Source organism: Tachypleus tridentatus, chromosome 7 (assembly GCF_004210375.1).
Source record: "Tachypleus tridentatus isolate NWPU-2018 chromosome 7, ASM421037v1, whole genome shotgun sequence".
Classification (NCBI taxonomy): Eukaryota; Metazoa; Arthropoda; class Merostomata; order Xiphosura; family Limulidae; genus Tachypleus; species Tachypleus tridentatus.
Genome location: NC_134831.1, coordinates 192,893,537 through 192,914,772, shown reverse-complemented (window position 1 = coordinate 192,914,772; position 21,236 = coordinate 192,893,537). Strand labels below are relative to the sequence as shown.

The 21,236-nt window shown below is 36.3% G+C and overlaps 1 protein-coding gene across 11 annotated transcripts in view; it reads left to right on the top strand.

The window, feature by feature from the left end:
- The window catches only part of LOC143257579 (uncharacterized), a 36,725-nt gene extending 20,052 nt beyond the window's left edge, over positions 1 to 16,673 (top strand). For 8 of the 11 annotated variants that reach the window (XM_076516480.1, XM_076516475.1, XM_076516477.1 and 5 more), the window contains 2 exons: positions 1,119 to 1,215; positions 9,469 to 16,673. In XM_076516480.1, the coding sequence (XP_076372595.1) occupies positions 1,119 to 1,215; positions 9,469 to 15,680 (6,309 nt within the window). In that variant the 3' untranslated portion in view covers positions 15,681 to 16,673. Of the gene's footprint in view, positions 1 to 1,116; positions 1,216 to 1,759; positions 1,870 to 9,468 lie in introns of those variants that run through there. The other 3 variants (XM_076516481.1, XM_076516482.1, XM_076516483.1) reach the window with 3 other exon arrangements.
- Positions 16,674 to 21,236: the final 4,563 nt, after the last annotated feature.

Sequence of the window (21,236 nt, the reverse complement as noted above, 5' to 3'; positions counted from 1 at the left end):
CCAGTTAATCCTAAATTAACATTCCTACTAGATTCCAATAACTTCTGTCATATTACAAATTCCTTAATCATGGTTTACTTCTCTGTTGTGGATTTTCCAAAGTGTTGATATTTTTATGTGTGTGTAATAATGGGATATATATATATATTGTGAAGGTAAAAGTATATTATCTTTTTTTCTGATACTTTGCAACTTACAAACATTGTCAGTGTTTGCAGGAGTGAATAACTTCCAGAAGTTTCATTGTAAACTTAACACTGTCTAAGAAAATGTTTCACATAGATCCTTAGACCTTGTTCATAGTAAATGTTTGAAAAGTGATTCCAACTATAATGTCCAAATTAGCTTTTAATCTGTTAGAACTCAGAGGCCATGAATTGTTATAGAAGGAGATAGAAGTGATTCTGGAGACTAAAACAATTTTTTATCTTGTTGAGAACATTAACAAACCTGAAATGTTATGTTTTTACTTATCCAGTTTAAATAATTAGTGAAAAATATAATGTTGTTAATAAAATATTTAACTGATATGTAAATTGGTACTTTTGGCCACCTTTGCTTACTACGAATTATATTGCAGCATTTTCTATTTTTATTTTTTGGTGGAATTTTTATGTACTTTTAACATCACATGCCATTTAGTTTCTTAGCAAATAAACCACAAAAGAAAAATTGAAAATTTTCTCATGAAATATGATTGGAGAAGTTAAAATCAATACACATGTTTATGCCTTTGATGGTAGTTCTAATGAATTGTAGTATATTGAATCTTAATTTCACAATTATTTTAAATTGGAATGAATGAAATAATAAATTTATATGTAGGTTTTTAAGATGATTTTAATAAGTTATAGTATATATTAAGTTAAAATTAATGACTGTGTGTGCAGATTGTAGAGGATAATTCTGAGCTGTAGAATATTGACTCTTAATTTCACAACCCTATATGCAATTGAATCAAAGGAATTAAATAATTATTTTCAGTCTTAGTTTCACAAGTCCTTCAGATGTAATTGCAAATTAAAGATAAACCAATTCAATGTATATACAATTATATTTATCTTCTATAATCCATCATTTTTGTGCTTCAAAATAAACATAGTTTAAATTCTTTATAGAGTAAAAATGGAATATTAGAAAAGGCTGTAGAGTACATTGACTACCTTCAAAAAGCCAATGAAAAGCTTCTAATGGATAAGTGTACTGATGTACAAGGTAAGTCAACAAAACATTTTATTATTTCTGATTGCTCGTACAATTGAAAATGGTGATATAGAGACCGCTAATGTCTGTCTTGGTATATGTAGACATCTCTTTATCAACATAGAGATTTGTGTGACCTTTGACCAAATATTTAGGATATTATCAGTTTAAGAGCTTTTATTAGATAGTCTAATCAAACAAAGAATCCAAATACTTCTATAGTTTTTATTGAATGGAGCATCTGTTTTTGTTAAATAAAGCAATGTCCTTAAATGAACTTTTATGAGAAAAGTTAATCTTCACTTGTTGAGGCTGTTACAATTTTAGTTTAAATAAGAAAGTGCATCATTTTACAACAGTGTTAAAGATCTCCTATATTTATTTTCAATTACTTCAATTTGTGTAGGTTTAAATGTGATTTTTGTTATAAGATCCACACAGTGTACCAAAGCATAAGTTAAATATAATTATATGAACATTTATGTACTTTTATTATCTAAGATCCAAATGGGTTACCATATCATGAAGTTAACATGTATGTTTCTTGTTGCTGCAGTAGGGCTCATCCAAGAAGAAAAACAGGTAAAGATCAAACAGAACAATGTTCAATCACCTCTGTAGAAAATTGTAATGATGCTGTGTCACTGATTCCCCTGAAAAGCACTGGTTAATATCATACTGTTTTTGACATTATTATATTTTATTTTTCCGTATTTCCTTTGTACATAACTAGTGAGATCTATTGCTCAACATTTATAATAGTTTTTGTTATAGGGATGCACAGTATACATTGATTGTGAAGTCAGTTTTAAACAACAGAAATATCTATTATACACCTTTTTACATGTAATGATTGATAGCACACGAAGGGTTAGTTCAGGACGTTATTGTTTGCTGCCTGCTGTATTTAATTGTTAAATCCTAGCAAGTATGAATATAAGTGAAACCAACTGCATGAATGTGTTTTTTAGTGTTGTAACTGGAAGAAGTTGTGTAGTTGATTTTATATAAGGTGTTCTATGTGATGGAAACTGGCTTCTTAGAAAATTGCAAGGAAACAAGTAGTTTCATGGTCTTGGCAAATCTGCTTCATGAACATACTTAAATTGCTTGTTGAAGACTTGATTAAAATTTGGAACTTTGTGAAATAGTTGCATCTTAATTGTAAGTCTTGATGATGAAATTGCTGAAACATTTTAACATCAACAATGTCAAATTTACTTATTTCTATTGGCATTAATCAGGGGCAGTAAAATAATAAAATTAAGATCACATTTTATTTTATCATATTGCACTTGGTATGATTGTGTCAATTTCTTCTCCAGTTTCAAAATGTATAGAAGAATGATTTATCAGTTAAGCACCCTCGGTGTGGATTCCTTTACATGGTGAGGGGACCTCCTAGAGAAGGTTCTGTTCTTTCAATTTACCTCCTCTGGGATCTAAACATCCACCCATGTGTTTGCTGTGAGTAGCAACCCATAAAGGGGAGGAGAGGATCCTGGTGGTTTTAGGGGTTCATCCCTAACACATCACTTTGGCCTTGAGTTTCTGTAGATGGGCAGCTTTGGGGTGGCCCCTCTTGGGTCAATCTGCTGGTCCACTTGGGCTAGTGTCAACCAAGTACCAGTGTTGGATGTTCTCAACTGGTATATACCAGTTTTGTTAACTTGAAGATAACAAAAGATATCTTCATTTGTGTATTAGCTATGTGGTTTTAAGTGAAGTGCGATTTTTTCGTTTGGCGGATTTCAGAATGAATGACCTGAAGGAGCAACGATTTGCTGTGAAATTGTGTGTTAAACTTGGAGAATCTGTGACTGAAACTTTTGCTATGCTTAACATGGCTTACGGTGATGTTGCTATGAAGCATACGGCATGTTTCAAGTGGCATGAACGTTTTAAGGATGGTCGACAGTCCATTGAAGATGATGAACGTCCTGGATGTCCTTCCACGTCAACTGACGACCCACACATCGACAAAATCAACACCCTGGTGCGGGCAAATCGACGTCTGACTGTCAGGGGAGCTTGCTGAAGAGTGTGGGATATCAGTTGGATCTTGTTACGAGATTTTAACCGAAAAGTTGAAGATGCACCGCGTTGCTGCAAAATTTGTGCCTCAGAACTCGTGAGTTTTTGGCCAAACACTCAATCACTGTTCTTCCCCACCCCCCCTACTCGCCTGACCTTGCTCCTTGCGATTTTTTCTTGTTCCCCAAACTCAAAAGACCCTTGAAGAGAAGAAGATTTGAGACGATTCCCGAGATTAAGGCAAATGCGACGAAGGAGCTGGAGGACATTACAAAAGAAGCATACCAGGACTGTTTCAACAAGTGGAAACACCATTGGGATAAGTGTGTGCGTTGGGGAGGAGAGTACTTTGAAGGGGTCCCAGACCTGTAACTTCTAAATAAAGTACATTTTGTTTTATGATGTCAGTCCGCGTATTTTTTGAACAGCCCTCGTTATAGGTAAACAACCACATCTTGAAGATTCTGAGCAGCAATCCTCATCATTTGTACCACCTGTTGTTCCTCATTTTCTTATATTGCATTCACTTTCAGATAAACCTTTAGGACAAATGTCTCCCTTTTTCATTCAGAAGGGACTAGAGGGACTTGCTGGCTCTCCAAAGTCACTAAAGAAGCTGCAACTTGGTGACATATTGGTGGAAACATCCACACCTCAACACAGTGAACTCCTCTTCCATTCAAAGGCAATTGGGGATGTACCTATTGAGGTTACATCTCATACTACTTTGAATTCATCATGAGGAGTTATTGTTGAGACGGATTTGAAGAACATCCCAGAGTCAGATTCTCACTGGTTTCTCCACCCAAGGAGTTTCTACAGTGAGGCATATATCCACTCGCAAAGATGGAATTATGATGCAGACCAATGTTCTCATTCTCACATTTACGTCACCACATCTGCCTGCCACCATCAAGGCAGTTTATCTTAATTGTAGAGCATGGCCATATATTCCAAACCCTCTCCGATGTTTCCAGGGTCAGCAGTTTGGTCACTCGAAGACGTCATGTCATGGTTCCTTGACGTGTGCTCGTTGAGGTGGCAAGGACCATGATGCATACGAGTGTGAAATGGACCCTCATTGCATCAATTGCAATGAGTCTCACCCATCCTACTTTTGTTCTTGCTCAAAATGGTTGGAAGAAAAAGAGGTGCAGTGTTTGAAAACGATTCGTAACATTACTTATCCTGAGGCTCGAAACTTGCTGTCCACCACCTTCTCTCAGATATATGCTGCTGCACTTCATTCCACAACTACAGTAGGAGTGCAGACAGATTTCTCTGTGCCTTCAAAAGAATTGTTCTCCAAACAAATGAAAATACTTTTCACCTCCATGTTTAAAAAGAGTTAATGAATCAACTTCAACACTCATTTCTGTCCCTTACATACATTCCAACAAACCTCAAGATTCACATCCTTTGGTTCCAGGTACAGGCATTTCCTTGGATACATCTTCTTCTCCCACCCCAAGATGCAAAACAATCATTCAATGACGTTCACAGTCTCTGGAATCCCGTTCCAATAGCGAAGATCTGCCCTACTGACCCAGGGCAGGATCCATGGAGGTCGATATACCTCTCTCAAATAAGGACAGTAAGAAAGAAAGACGTGGTAGAAAACAGAAGGGTTCTCCATCCAATTCACCCACACGTAAATAAAAATGGCCATCTTGGCACAATGGAACCGTCGAGATCTACGTTCTAATCTGGATGACATCAAAACATTGATTGCTTCCTACCACACTATATGTCTTTCCTTACAGGAAACATTTCTGAAACTTGCTGGTACAGTCACCTTTCAGTGGTTTTCTTTGTACAGAAATAACAGGCTGTATGATGGACGAGTGCATGGAGGGGTAGCACTGTTGGTTTATCAGCATGTGCTCACCCTGCCTTTGCCACTCGACACACCCTTGGAGGCCCTAGCCATCCGTGTTTCCTTGGGTCATACCATCATTGTTTGTTCTCTCTACCTGTCACCTGGAGGTACCTATGATCAATCAGACCTTGATGCCCTCATTCAACAGTTGCCGTCTCCCTTTTTAATCCTGGGGGACTTTAATGGACATCATCCCCTCTGACCATGTGCTGATATTGATACGAGGGGTTGCTCTGTAGAGTGTATGCTCTCTGATCACAACCTTTCTCTTTTCAATACTGGTTCTTCTACTTCTTTTCAAGCCCCCCGCTAGTACAGCGGTATGTCTCCAGATTTACAACGCTAAAATCATGGGTTCGATTCCCCTCGGTGGCCTTAGCAGATAGCCCAATGTGGTTTTGTTATAAGAAAAACACACTTATTTTCATACACCCTGTCAGTCCTTTACTGCTATTGATCTCTCAATTTGCTCCCCTTCATTATTCTCCAATTTTACATGAAGTGTTGACAATAATCTACAAGGCAGTGAACATTTTCCTATAATTTTGACAGTGACTGGCTGTAGTCAATGCCACCTGACTTGCGTGCCACAGTGGAACCTGGATCAGGCACACTTGCCCTCTTTCACTAATCTCGCAAAACTTAATTCTGCCATTGTCTGTAAGCCATCAATAGATGATTGGATGGCAGCAGTAACTGACTATTATACAAGCAGCTGCTCAATGTATTCCTAAAACCTCGACACGTTTTCTACTATATCGTCATTCTTTGTGGAATCCTGCCTGCTACTGGGCACGGATGGCTCAAAAGCAGGCCTGGGATACTTTCCGAAGATATACCACACTCTCGAACTGCATTGCTTTCCAGCAGGCCCATGCACATGCTTGGTGATTAACACATCAAAGCCAGAAGGAATCTTGGATTAGGTTCAAAACCAGCATATCTTTTACCACCAGTTTCAAAGTCATATGGGACAAGATTCGAAAGGTCATTGGACAGTATAATTCTGTTCCTCTCTTGATCTTACTTTCTGATGGCCAGGAAGTAGCTGATACCTGGAGCATTGCTGATACTCTATGTGAAAGCTTTGGCCAGGTATCTAGCATTTCTGCTTCTTCCTCCACCTTCTTAGCCATCAAGACTCAGGCAGAGCAATCACCTCTTTCCTTTCCAGCTGATTTTCTCCATGACTATAATCGTCCCTTTACAATGGTGGAACTCAAGCTGGCTTGTCATTGGTCTGGCAGTACAACGGTTGGACCTGATGATGTACACTAAGAAATGCTGGACCATCTATCTTCTGCTTCTCTTGCTGTCCTTCTGATTGTTGTTAACTGGATCTGGCAGGAGAATGTTTTTCCTGATACCTGGCAACAACTACCTTTCATTTAGTGTGGGAAGGATCCCAAGATTCCTTCATATTTCTGGCCAATTGCTTTGACGAGTTGTCTCTGTAAAACCTTAGAGAGGATGGTTAATGCTTTTCTTGTTTGGTTCCTTGAATCAACCAACCTCCTCTCACACATCGAGTGTGGGTTCCAACAACAGCATTCCACCTTGGACCACCTGATTTGACATTTAGAAGGCTTCTGATACAGCATGGAGGTATGGCACTTTAGGAGACCACCATATATATGGGTTACATGGCCATTTGCCCATTTTTATTAAAGAATTTTTAAAGGACAGGAGATTCCAAGTTCATGTGGGTTTGACACTTTCCCGTTATTTCCTACAGGAACTTGGGGTTCCTCAGGGCTGTGTTTTGAGTGTCACACTTTTCAGTATAAAGATTAATGCCATCACTGAACAACTTCCTCAAGAGACAAAGTTCTTGGGGCTTATCTTTGATTGTAAGCTGACCATTGCTATCACACATCAAGCAGCTACATGTCAAATGTGCAAGAGCACTGAACATCCTCAATGTCCTCTCTTCTACTACTTGGGGAGTGGATTGATGTTCTGTGCTAAAGATATATTGTGATCTTATTCAGTCAAAACTTCTCTATGGATAACTGGTCTATGGCTCTGCCAGTACCTCGGCCTTAAAGATACTGGACCCTATTCATCACCAAGGACTTTGGCTCTACACTGGGGCTTTCTGCACTTCCCCAATTCATAGCTTATATTCAGAGTCTTTCTTGCAACTGCCTTTACTATATGCTTCAAAACTTCATTCCTTACCAAAGCATCCCACCTGGGATTGTTTTCCTTCCTTGGAGGGTCATACTTTTTCAGTACAGATGATCTGCCATTGCTCCTTTCAGCCTTTGTATCCAGGTGCAGTTGGATGAATTGGGTCTGTCCTTGGATAACATTGCTGTATTCACTGGTCGGCCCATCCCACCATGGCTTCTTACAGTCCACAGTTGTGACCTATCTTTAAGTCATCTGAGAAAAGCAGACACTCCTGATTAGAAATACTGTCTGCTATTTGCTGAACATCTTTCAAACCATCCTTCCATTTCTATGTATGCAGATGGTTCGAAATCAAGTGACTGTGTGGGCTCTGCCATGGTTTATTGTGGTTCGGTGGTTGCATGCAGAATTCCTTCTATAGCTTCTGTGTTCACTGCTGAACTGTATGCCATTTCTCTTGCCGTAAATCACATAGGAAGCTAAGCAGTACTCAAACTGCACTATTTATACTGACTCGCTTAGTTCTCTGCTGGCCCAGGAATTGCTTTGTGTTAGTTCACACACTCTTCTTGCTGATATTCAAAACCGACTGGCCCATTTTTCTTCAACATCTACTTCTATCCAGTTTTTCTGGATACCGGGCCATGTTGTTATTCGCAGGAACGAGTTTGCCAACATTGCAGCTAAATCTATCTGCTGTGATGCAATCACCACTGTGCCTGTTCCATAAATGGACTATGGTCTTGTATTCAAGACTTGGCTCCTTGCCAGTTTGCAGTTGATTTGGAGTGAGTAATGCAAAAACAAGCTTTTCCAAATAAAACCCTATATTGGACTTTGGCTGTCTTGCTTCCCTAAGGAAAGAGAAAGTTGTTCTTTCTAGACTACGCATTGGTTACAGATTTTTAACTCATTGATTTCTTTTATCTTAGACTGATGTACCAATGTGTTGTCTGTGTAACACTCATGTCACAATAAGCCACATTTTACTGTCTTGCTGCTGTTATGACTCTCAACGACGGCATCATTTTAAACATGTTCTGTCCCAAGGTTTATCCATAACTTTAGTGTTATTAATGATGGTGACACTGTCCACCTTGGAAATGTTTTTAGTATTTTAAAAACCATAAATCTTTTTAATACTATTTAAATTTTTTAATTCATTGCATTTTACCTTTTTTTAATATGATTCCCTTTTAAGAATCAAAGTATATCTAGTTCAATTTGAAATTAGAAAATGGCCATAACTTGAGACCAGAACTTGAAAGGCTTACTTAGGTGACTAATGGTGCTGTTTGAACTTCCTGCTGAGTTATAATAATTAAAATTTTGGTACAAGTCTTGTATTACTTTACTTTCTGAAAACAGCCATAACATCAAATAACTCAAAACCAGGACTGGAAAGGCCAACTTCAGGTGACTAACAGTAGTTTTTAAACTTACCTGTTAGTCTTCCTGGTGAGTTATGATAATTGCAATTATGCTACAGAAAGTCCTTTACAACTTGTATTACTGTAGTCTTTCTTTTACCACTGTAGACTAGATGTAAACATTTGTTTTAATGTTATTTATGTTTTTTTAAACTTTGTTTTGTTTTACCTTAATATCCTTTTATGAATTTTACTAAATTTACTTTAATTTTAAATTCTTACCAGATGTTTGGTGCCGATAGTCTAGCTGCTTTGTGCCATAAAACACTAAACCAACCAACCAATTATCCTTCAAGCTTATAATTTATTGGAAATATTGACCAAAATAATTCAAAATTCATGTTCACCAAATCTTTTTGTATTGGATTACAACATTATTAGAACTTGAAAGTCCAGTTGTCTTATTTTTCTTGGTTGTTGATGTTGTGAACCATGTGATTGTAGTTTTAAATTACATGGAAGATTTTGGTCATGCAAGATTTTTGGAATTGAAAAATGTGTATAGTTAAGAGAAAATACAGTTTTGAAGATAGAATATTGTTTGTGATACTGATTTTTTAGTTGATATCAAATTTCACAAGTAGGATATTAGAAAATTTTTTTTTGTGGAAAAGCAGTTTTTAAATTGGTTTTTATTTGAGCAGACATACCTAAGTTTCTGTGGATTAGAAAATATTTTTTTACATTTTGTTCATGGTTGAAAATGCCACCACTGTTAAATACAGTTGATAGGAGTATTTTTTATATTATCCCAATACTTCTAAATAGTGTGTATTTGGTATGTAGTGGAAGAAATGAGACAGATGAAGAAACAAGTCAAAGAACTTCGTGAGCAGAATTCATCATACATTAAGCTTCTTAATGCAGCTGCCATTCCTCTGAATTCTACCCCTGAAGAAGTTTGGAGCCAGCGACCGGGAAAGTACTCAAATAAGTTCACACCTGGGGAGGCTTGTGCCTTAATTGATGAGTTTAAAAAAAAGAAAAGCTTAAATGGTTTACTAAAACATAATGCCAAAGTGAACTTATCAGTTGGTCAAAACAGTACTAATAAAGTTCAAAGGGTAGCAAATGGTTCTTTGAACAACAGTTCTTCAGCCTCTGATGTTGAAACAATGATTATGTCAATTCCACAAAGAAATCTGAACATTGAGTGTACCGGTGACTCAGAATCAGATCATTTAGAGGTCGATGACTGTAGTCGCATAGCTTTGAATGTAACTTCAAATCCACTGGAAAATGCACTACCTAAAACAAGATTTAACTCTAGTGTGAGCTCTTCAGTCCAAAACAGTGTGGGTATAACTCAGTTACATACAAAGAATTCTGACATTGGTAGACAAAATTTGTCTTTTATCAGTGCAAAATCTACCACTTCACAACAATGTTCTACACTAGCTTCAGTAACCGTCATACCATCTCAGGTGTCACTGGCGACTTTTCATGCAACTGAAGCTGTGAAGACTGTTGATTCATGTAATGTCCGCTTGGTTTCTCAACAACAAGTCATTGTTGTAAGTGGCCAAAATGTACCATTGTTACAAAACAATATTTCTAATGGCTCATCAAATACAAGTAGCTTTAGGGCTGCTTCTTGTCAAGGTGACTTAAAATTGCAAACAACTGTACCAACTGGTTTTTCAAACAAATGTGTTACTGGTGAAGCAGTTCATAATGAAACATCTTCACACCAAGCTTCATCTGAGACATTGGCTTTACCAGTGCCTACTGCATCTGTGATTAGTACAAGTGTTCTTGGAAGAGGAGTTCCTTCTGCTACTGTTGCTCCATCTCTTGTAACTTCTTCTTGCAAAGAGATCCGTCCACAGAACAATGGTTCAGCAGTTTGCCCATCTCAAGTGCTTTTTGGTTCTTCTGTTCTCGGTACTCCACAAGTTCCGGGAAGTTGCATGAATGGATATATATCAAACTTCAATCCTACTTTAGCCACTTTGCCAACAGCTCTTCAGCATGCTTCCCAAACCAGTGGTGCAATAATAACTCCAACAGGTCTCTTGCAGACAACCTCAGAAGTATCAGCTCAGACAGCACCATATCCTTGTGGAATTTTAAACCAACATATTGTTCAACCTAGTGGTATCATTACAGGTCAACAGCTAATTTTTAACCAGCAGGGCCAGGTAATATCTTTTAATGGAAATCCACTTCTAGCAGCAACTGGGGTCCAACCACAGAATTCTTTGCCATCTGCTCTGCTTCTTCCAAATGGTCAGATTATTCCAGTTGTTAGCCAGCCATCTGTTGTGTATGCAAATCCCTCTGGTGGAGTAAATAGCAATTTCATTTTATCCCCATCTGCTACACAAACAAACATGCCTGTAGCACCAATTATAAGTACAGGGATACCTTCTCATGGAAGTGATGTGATTACAAACAATATGTTTTGTAACACATCAGGAAATTCATGTAGCAATATAACACAAAAATATATGTTCCAAGTTGATCTTGAACATCCTGTTTCTAGTTCAAACATCTCTGGATCTTCATTTCAGGAAGTTCCTGAAAAGAGTAGTTATTCAGTGAGTAATAGTAAAAATACTAAAGGAAAAGGACACATTAGTGCTTCTCATGATAGCATGTCAGAGAAAATAGCTGCAACTAAAACACATACAAAAAAACTAAAGAATACAGCAGTGACAAGTGGAGATAAAAATGCAGTTCCTGATGTTCAGGCCTCAAAAACTTCAAACAATAGCACTGTGGGAACTTGTAAAGCCTCTCAAAGACCCATTAAACCCAAACCATCTCCAAAACCAATAAATTCAAATGTTTCTAGGTCTAGCTACAAAAAGAATGCCACAGACATTTCACAGAGAATACCTACTGTAAGTTCCAATACTATTCCATTGACACATGAAACAGCTTGTGTCAACAATTGTTTGAATACTATGTTGGATTCTAGGTGTTCGCAAGAAAATTTGGCATTATCAGTTACTAACAGTAGACAACCTCAGGCTGCCTATAACAACGAGGATGTTCCAAACCTTACATCTGAGAAAAATACCCATCTCAGCTTATCTGAATCCCAGCCACTCTCCTTCTGTTCAGAATTATCAGAATCACATTCAAACAGAACAACAGACATTCTGGCAAAGGCTACAGAATCAATTTTTTCAAATACCATGGGAGAGCTATCACAGGTTATTCCAGATTTCAATGACTCAACATCCTTAGGTGATGCAGAAGAAGAAGCTACAAGACAGCTGAAAAAAGGAAATGAAATTACTACTTGCTGTGCAGAAAGGTCCTCCAATAGTCCAGTAGAACAGCAAAGTCATTGTACTGAACCTAGGAAGGATGTTCAGAAATCCTGTAAAAACCAAAAGACAGCTCAAAGTGCAAATGTTTTCAGTTCAGTGAAAGAAACTGTTTTAGAACAGGCCTTAACTGCTACTAAAAGTGATTCTAATGTTATAAATGGAAATAATTTTGAATCTAGAAAAGCTAGAACTTTAAAAAATGCTTCAAATGATAATGGAAAAAGAACTGTGAATGAAAACCCTTCTGGTGGAAACCTTTTTTCAGCCAATCAGAATACTCCACCTTTGAAAAGATTAAGATCTCAAAATGATATTGAAACAGAAATAACTGCCATTCAGGTGAGTCATTCAAATGCAATTGTTTCTCACTCTGAGGACGTTAGTACATGCATTTCCAGTGAAAGAGCAGATGAGTTTGGACATAAATCAAGAAGCATTGTGCTTGGTAATAGCACACAGAAAAGGCAGGAAGTTTCAGTAAATTCAAGCCTTCAGAATAACAAAAAGAAATCAGAAAGTGAAGCTTCTACAATAAGTGATAAAGATGTTCCACCTAACTCTTTCTGTACTGTTTCAGAAGTTCACAAATGCTCAGGTGCAGTAAATGATATAACAGAAATTAGTTGTGTTGCAAACCAAGAAAATTCTTCTGAACTGCCTTCTTTGTTATTAGGAGGTATGACTGAGGATAGTGATGTTCCTTCTTCACTAAATGGTGGATCAAACCCAAGTTTGCCTTTTTTGAGTCTGTCACCACCTGAACATTTTGGTTTAGACTTGCATGGTAAAGATGCATCTGATCACAGCCATAATATGTTTAATTTGCAGAACATATTATCTTCAACAGATCAAAATTCTAGAAATGATTCTGAAAGAAGTGAACATGTTTCATCAAAAATGGTAACTGAAACAAACAAAAGGCAAAAAAATATACCACAGCCTTTGCAAAACCAATTAAATAATCATAACACCTCCATGAGAAGTTCAGGAATAGGAGGTTGCTCTATGCCAAGTGAACAGTTTAGCTCTGTACAACAACTTGAAGTATCATCAAGCACATCCAATACTTTTTATCCATCCACCCAGCTAAAATATACTTCAGAGTCACAGTTAAATATTTCAATATCTTCACATTCTTTCCCAGCAAATACTGGCATATCGACAGAAAAATCCCCAAATATTTTTTCTGCATCTTCTGACATATCTGCATCACAAAAGGATATTACCCCTATGCCTCAGATTAGTTATCAAAGGTCTGCCTCACCTCCATTGTTATCTAGAAGTTATGGATCACATCACAGTTCCAATTCTGTAGGAGGCCTCAACTCTCCTTCTTCACTTCCTCAAACACTTGCAGTTAACAATAATTCTGCTTCTAAAGATCAACATATTCAACCCAAACTTCTTTCTCCTTGTGCTTCAGGTAACTCTCATATGCAGCAAAACCAAAATACGTCAAATAGGTTTAGGCAAAGATCGGAAAGAAGGCTTTCAGGATCAAAACCCACTTCTCGCCAAACAACTCAAGTGTCCTCTGTTTCCAACATTGTTCCATCTCCTGTTCCTCGAACACTGATTTCTTCTCCTCCAACCACAAGCATTTCAAACAGTTCTTTTGCAAATAGGTCAGTTGCATTGCAAGGAAGCCCATCACTGTCTCGTTATTCAGCAGAAGCTCTGATTGGAAGTGCTTCACCAATACCTTCAAGTCCTGTAATGTCTGTCTCATCAGGATCATCATTTACATCATCAAGTAAATCAAACACTCAAGTCCCCAGTTCACAAACACATGTTCAGAAGACTTCTGCAGAGCAGTGCATGACAACAACCCTTTCTTACTCTGCTGAGAGTCTCATACAGACACAGTCTTCTGGAGATAAAAGACAAGACAATCAATCAAGAAACACAAACCAGTTACACCAAAATGGGCAAATGAATAATAGTCATATGTTTCAAGCTACTCATCAGCATGCATACATAAAGTCTTTTGTGTCAGCTCCATCCCGTGAAAGTTCGAGTACATTTTTGTTTAGTGTGCCCTCAGAGATTCGTCATGAGTGCCCCCCTCTCTTACAAGTTCCATCATCATCTTCACAATCTGCTTCACCGAGGTTTGCATCTAATTTTATATTCCAAGGAAACTCCTCTAATGTTCATCCTAACAACATTGCTAATGGAATGGCACAACATGATATGAGAAACTGCAATTTAGGAGCAAATCCACAGTGCTTCCTTCCTCAACATCCCTCTTCTTTGTCATCAGAGCCTACTTCTACCTCAAATCCACCACAACCCGTAGGAGGTGGTCCACCTCCAATACCTCCTCAGCCATATCCAGAGTTTGCACTAAGTTTAGGAAATGGGGATGGTAATGTTATAAACCCACCTTACCACAGACCTATGACTAATAGTCACAACTTTAATACATCCTTTTCAACTTGCTTGCAGAACTTGCCAGGAAATAATCTTACAAGTAATATCTCCCATCAAAACCAAAGAGATAACTTTTTGGCTAATTCCAGTGCATCATCAGGTCATTCTGGACCATTTTTCCAAGTGCCAGATACTAATTTTCCAGTGTTGACAAACCCATCATCATTATCAGATCAGTCTCGCACTAGTAATAACCTTGGCAGAACTTCATTTTTAGGAAATTGTCCACAGTCATCTCAAAATCATTTGGTCAATAATTTTTTCCCTGGACATTTCATACCAGGTATAAGTGACCAGAAGAATGAACCCTTAACTCAGAGGGGAGCTCATAGACTTCCCTCTGTCAATGAAATGAGCAAGCCATCATCTCGAGAGCATAGAAATTCATCGCATTCACGAACTTTAGGTCCTGGGCAAAACAAACAAAATTCATCCAAAAATAACAAAGGTTCAAGAAAAAATAAGCATCAGTCTTCAGCAGAGAACCCATCTCAACACACACTCCCTGTTTTTGATGGTAACCGTAATATGAATGTTGCATCCTGTCTTCCAACTCCAGAGTTACCAAATCCTAGAAATGATGTAACCCCTTGTGCCAACAGTCGGTGTTTTGGTATTTCACAGAAAGCCAGTGCACCATCTGCTCCATCTTTACCAGGACATTCTCCAAAAAATATCTCAAACAATCAGCATATTGGGACAGACATTGGAAATGCTTTGTTCAGGTCACAAGCACAGAATTCTTTAAACCAGAGCTCAGATTTCAGCACAGCTTCATTACATCGATTGTCTTCTGCAGCTACCATTACTTCTTCTATTACCTTAGGTTCTCATAACAACAGTGTATGCAGCCATCATGTTCCCAACTTTAATTTGAGCAATATTATTCCTGACATCAATACATCATCTGCAGAAAATGTTCGACTTTCTCCAATCAAATTTAACCCTTCAGGTCATATTATTCCTCCTGCTGCACAGACTCAAGTGCAACCAGCCAATAATATGAATGGCCTGGGGCATGCTGGTCATCATCAAAACAATCATGCTCCACCTTCTCTGTACCATGGGAGGACCCATCCATCTGTAATACACAATAGTATGAGCTTTAATACATTTTTGGGACATAACGCTCATGGTTTTGATGGGCGGCCACCTGCACAGATGACTGTTGGAATAAACAGTACGGTTGCTCCTCCACCTCCACATTTTGCTCCAACCCCTGGCCATACACCGTCCTTTGGAAATGCAATTCACAGTTTAAATTTTTCCATACATGACCAGTGATGAACAATTTTTTTGTTATATTTATGTGCAAAGTGTTTATATGTGTTTGCATTCAAATAATTATAATTGATAGAAAATTGACATCAAGTTCCAAATGTATAAAGGTAAGACTACTTTGGTATTTATGTATACCTTGAGAAACATTTTTTCTGGTATACTGTGGACATTAACTGTGTAAGATATTGTACATACATAATTTAGTGCTAATGTCTGTTCATCTTCAGCACCTGTTTATTTTAGCTACTAAGTGTGTAATCAATCACAAATGTGTTTTAGGACTATCTAATGATTTAAATTTTGTGTATAAATGGTTCGTCTGTTATGATGAACTGTACAAAATATTTTATAGATATTTTCTACTTCGAGTTTTATTTTAGTACTACAGAGAATAACATAGTATATGCTTTGTGTAAGTAAAATTATTTTACTGTTTATAAATTTTAAGCTCCTGTATAAAGCTTAAGAGTTTGAGCTTATTTCTGTAACATTGAAAACACATTTGTGCAGAAAATAATTTCTACAGTGAATGCTTTCTAGACATTTTTTGCCAATTCAAAGAAGAATAGTAATGGTGAAAACTTTATCTATAATATCAGTATGCCAATATTTTATGTACAATTTTTAATGATATTCTTTTCATTATTGGCTCTAAACTTGAAGACTTATCATTTTGAGTTGTCTCTTAAAATTTACCATTTGAACAAAAAAAATGTAACTATGTATATTACTTTAGTTCAAACATGTTTTTACGGAAACTTTGAGAAACCCATTCACTTGTATATACTTCCTTTGAATTATACACTTAGCACGACATATTTTACTTTATGTTCATCGTCCACGTTAAGATATAAAATTCGACGAAACTCGTCAAATGTTACAATGTTGTGACAATGGATACAATTGTAAATAGGTTTACCACTTGTTTATCACATGGTTTTCGTTCATGATCAACTGTGTGTAAAAATTACAATAAACTTGTATTTTCGTTCTGAATTAGCTTTTCTCGTGAACATTATTATTTTCAATGATATTTTGTGTTTTGATCTGAAAGTTAAAGTGTAATTATTTAACTAATAAACTGAAGGTTGTGAATGTTTCGCTTTACGATGGATAATGCTTTTTCTTTCAGTGAAACTTGGTGATCTGCAAAAATTGTTTTTTCAGGATTCGTAGGTTTTATCTATCGGTTTCCTTCTCGACAGTTTTATTAAATTTTTCATAAAGTTTTTTGCTTAATACAAAAACTTGTTATTTCAAGTATGAGTACACAATTTGTATGAGTACAAATTGTGAAATATTGACGAAATATTTGATAAATTGATTACAAATCCTGATATGCAGTGTAAGATAAATTTGATTTGGTGCGAAACTAGTTTTCTATATTCTAAGAGAAAACATAGACAAAGTTTGTAGCTTTTTGTTTTTACCTGAAAGGGCTATCAAAGAACTGTTAATAAGGGGCAAGTTTTATCATATGTTAAATTTGTATAGTTGCTTTTAGCTCTTGAATTATATGACAACACCTTTTATTCATTGTTACTGCAAAGAGATGAAATTTAACAAATCCATTTTTGTTACGTGTATATTTTTTATTTTTTGAATTCATTTTTCTAATACAGATGCACATTACGTGCATGAATATATTCCTTTACAGAAATACTGTTTTAAGTAACATTTTAAATGTATCCAAAAAGCACGGAGACAAAATATACCATGGTCGTGGTACGGTTCAAACAGTCAGGTTCGAGACATGGTGATGTTAAGTAATATCCGCACTTCTGGCCTTTTTTTTTCTCTCAGTAAAGGAAGCTATAAAAACCCTTTAATTACTGCAGTTTGAATTATTTTTAACTCGTATAGTAATCAGCAACGTGTAGGCCTACGTGTTATTGTGGGCCGTCAACTCTTCCAAGTTATGGTGCTACTGTGTAGTTACTTGTATGTATCAGAAGTTTTTTGATATCTGTGTTTCGTATAATTGGTAAGAACTTTATGTAAGGATGCCATTTGAATGGTGTAACATCTTGTTATCCCAGATAGTGCTATATCATAGTTAAGACATTTGTGAAGTAGTGAGAAACAAAGAAAAAAAAGCATTGTAACGGTCCTATAGATTGGGAAATATGCACACGGGTTCGCTAGTTTTGTATTATATAAATGCGTTTAAACTTTAAAAATAAAAATGAACGACAGTGTTTAACAGTCGTATTTAATCGCATAAATATAGTAATTGGGCAATGGGAAGAAAGAAAAGTTTGTCATGGAACTGTTGATGTATCGAGTCTTTCTAGAAACTGATTTCATTTTCGTTTAAGGGTAGCTGATAGCAAAGGTGGATTCTAATATGAATGAACATACAGAAATAACTCATTAAGGCAATTGTTCTAAAAATGAAACGTTCGAAGTGAATCAAGAGAAGCTGTCTGTAGTTTAAAGAATAGTGAAGATCCAAGGAGTAAGGTTCAATGTTGAAGAAAATTTCATTTTGTCGAGGAGAACGCATACTTTACTCTATCAGATGTAATTCTTGAAGCGCTTGTGAAACAAAGAATGATGTTCAAAAATTGCTGAAGTTAGGGATGTGATGATGTAAATCCAAGGGTATGTAATCCAGATTGTTGCATTTATAAGAAAAAAAAATCGTTTATTGTGGGTATTATTATGTTATTGCTAGATTTGTGTGATGTTTCAAATTATTTAAACTTTTCAATTCATTTTCTTGGTGTAATTTAGAAAATTTATAGCACTTTTTCAGCATTAACAAATTGTTGTGAAGTCGTTTGTCAATATTATCTTGTACCTTTTTCTGATACTAGATTGTAGTTTAAAATTGAAGATTTTGTGATACCACAAATTATTTCATTGGTCAAATGCATTATTTTCGGTCTCATCTGGAGAATGTACGCTATTTTGTGCAGAATTAACAGTTAGATTGATTATTTTAAAGTATTTTGTCGATATTACTCATACCTCCTTCTGACGCTAGATGGCACTGTAAAGCTGGAAGTATAAAACCAGTATAATGCTAATATTGGCAGAATTAATGAAATTAAAGGAAACTAAACGTATAGTAGTCTATCTCGAAGCTAGATCATTAGAAAATTAGCTGCATCAGAGATTTTTATTTCTTTGGTAGTTTCTAGTAAGCTGCTCAATAACCTACAACAAATTCCGATTCATTATAGAGAAAATTATAGTTTGTAGGTGCTATAATGACTGTTAGAGATCCAGCAGAAGAATTATCAGATGTCCCAAGATTATTGAGTCCTTGCGTCAGGCGAACTTTCTTGCTCGTTACGAATCGTAATATAGCTAAGTATTGTTAAAAAAATTATTAAAAACTGAGTATGTTATCGTAGTAAACTGTTATGAAATTGAGAGAGTCGTGAGTTACTTCGTGATTAAGCGTTAATTTTCAAAACTTAGAATGCTGTGAACTGGTAAGATCATTCATAGATGCACAATCTACCACCAAGGTGTCTCGAAGTGGGCTGTTGACAGAACTGATTCATCAGTTGAATTTCTAGCTACAATTCTTTGAAGAGGCATTTGATGCTATGGAAACATTCAGTTTATTTACAAATATGATTGAGCAACAGTTTGTTCCAATATATACAGTGTTTTAAGGGTGCTGTTCGTATCTTCATTAGTTACTTCAAAGTAACTTTAAATGAGTTAAAATACCTAAAATGATCGTTATCTCTGTAGTAGGGTTTGTTGATCACGCTCTTTATCAATATGGATGTTTTAAGTAGGTCAGAGGTCCAGACAATGTTGAATTTGTAATAAGAACAATTAAAAAGTAGATGTCACACTTTCAATATTTATGAATATAAATATATTTGAAAGTATGTAAGATAAGTTTTACACTTCCATGCATAATATACGTACTGAATGAAGTTTATGGTTAAATACCTTTTAGGGTGTCCAGAACTGTATTACGAAGTCCCTCATCACTATTGTGAAGTAATGTCAATTGAACACCTCAGTTCTGGTTTGTGCAAGCTAGGCATTTGATTATTCATTGTATGGTTGGAAATGCACATTATGGGTGTTTCAACTGACATTTCTAAATGAATGTTTGGAAGAGGTGGATTTACATCTTTGCAACTTAGGTCATTTCACTTCAATGTGGAGTACATGTTGAGTGATCAGAATAAGTTTTCGGGTATTTTCGACGCTTCCCAGAAAGAGCTGTTTTGAGGTCACTTTTATTGTCTAGAGTCTTCTGGCCTTCGACATTCAAGACAACTTTAGTGTCTGAAATTACTTGACGAGATGCGAAATGTCTTCGAAAAGCACCCCATACGTACCATGTGTAATTGCAGTTCAGCGAGAGTGCAAACTCCACTCGATGAATTCTCTCTTCATCAATAAATATCTCATTCCATTTGACAAACCGAGGACAGGTGTTATGGTTCATTGTTTTGAATCACAGCCAACTGAACATTGTCTAACAACTCGGAGCCCCATAACGTGTGTCAAACAGGATCATTCTGTAGGTATTAGTTAGTGTGTCAAGTAGTCCCGTTCTTGCTTACGTAATATTTCCGCTATCGCCATATGCAACATATTTTTGCATGAAAATGGTATGAATCGTATTAGAGATTCTCACAATATGAAATAAACTTGTGTCTTGAACACGCGGTAAAATACAATTATATCTGAAATGTGAAGGTAGATCTACCTTCCTTGCTTGTACTATGTACTATTGCTGTAAGTTTTGGTAAATTTTTTTCTGAATGAAGGATTAATAATATAAAAAATTATTTACTAGCCATAATTTTTGCTTTTCATCGTAAAATGGTGAAATCGTTACATTTCCCGCCTGCTCATATAGACCTATCAGGAAACGAAATTAAGCTGTAATCCCATTAGGTTGAATTCTATTTCTACCTGTAAGAATTTGAAAACGTTTAGAACGATGTATGAAAAGGTAAAAATTGAAATACACGTAGTATGTTTTTGACACTTACAAATAGTACTAAACAGCAGTAAATATTTCGTCTAAAACTTGGGATTATTTTCTGGCTTGCAGTCGATAAGCCGTAGATCTACCTTCCTCGATTGTTTTACCTTAGACTATAATAGAGGCTTTGCTTTCCCTTGTGATTCCAACGTTCGTCATTAAAAGTTCACAAATATGCAGAGTTCAACGAGAAAGCTATACTTTTTATGATATAGTTAACTCTAATTTCAGGTGTTTCTGTTGTTTTCTTACCATTGAAGAAAAGTTGGAATGTAAAACCATATTCTGGTAACATCTGATAAATAACGATTTCCTTTAAAAATCAGTTTTTTATAAATAAAATTTTCTTATGTTTTATCCGTGTTTACTCGCATAATTAAACCATCTATATCCACAAGTGACTCAACTGTATCCAGTTAAACTGGGTTACCTTCACGAACGTGTTCTCCTATTCGTGTTTTGTATTTTACGCACAATAATGGTTTGGATTTTACTTTATTTTAAGGGTCTTTCTTTGAGAAGGATATTTTGTGGATGTTGCTACCAAAACCCTCATACAGAGAGTAAAGACTGTTGCTACCAAAACC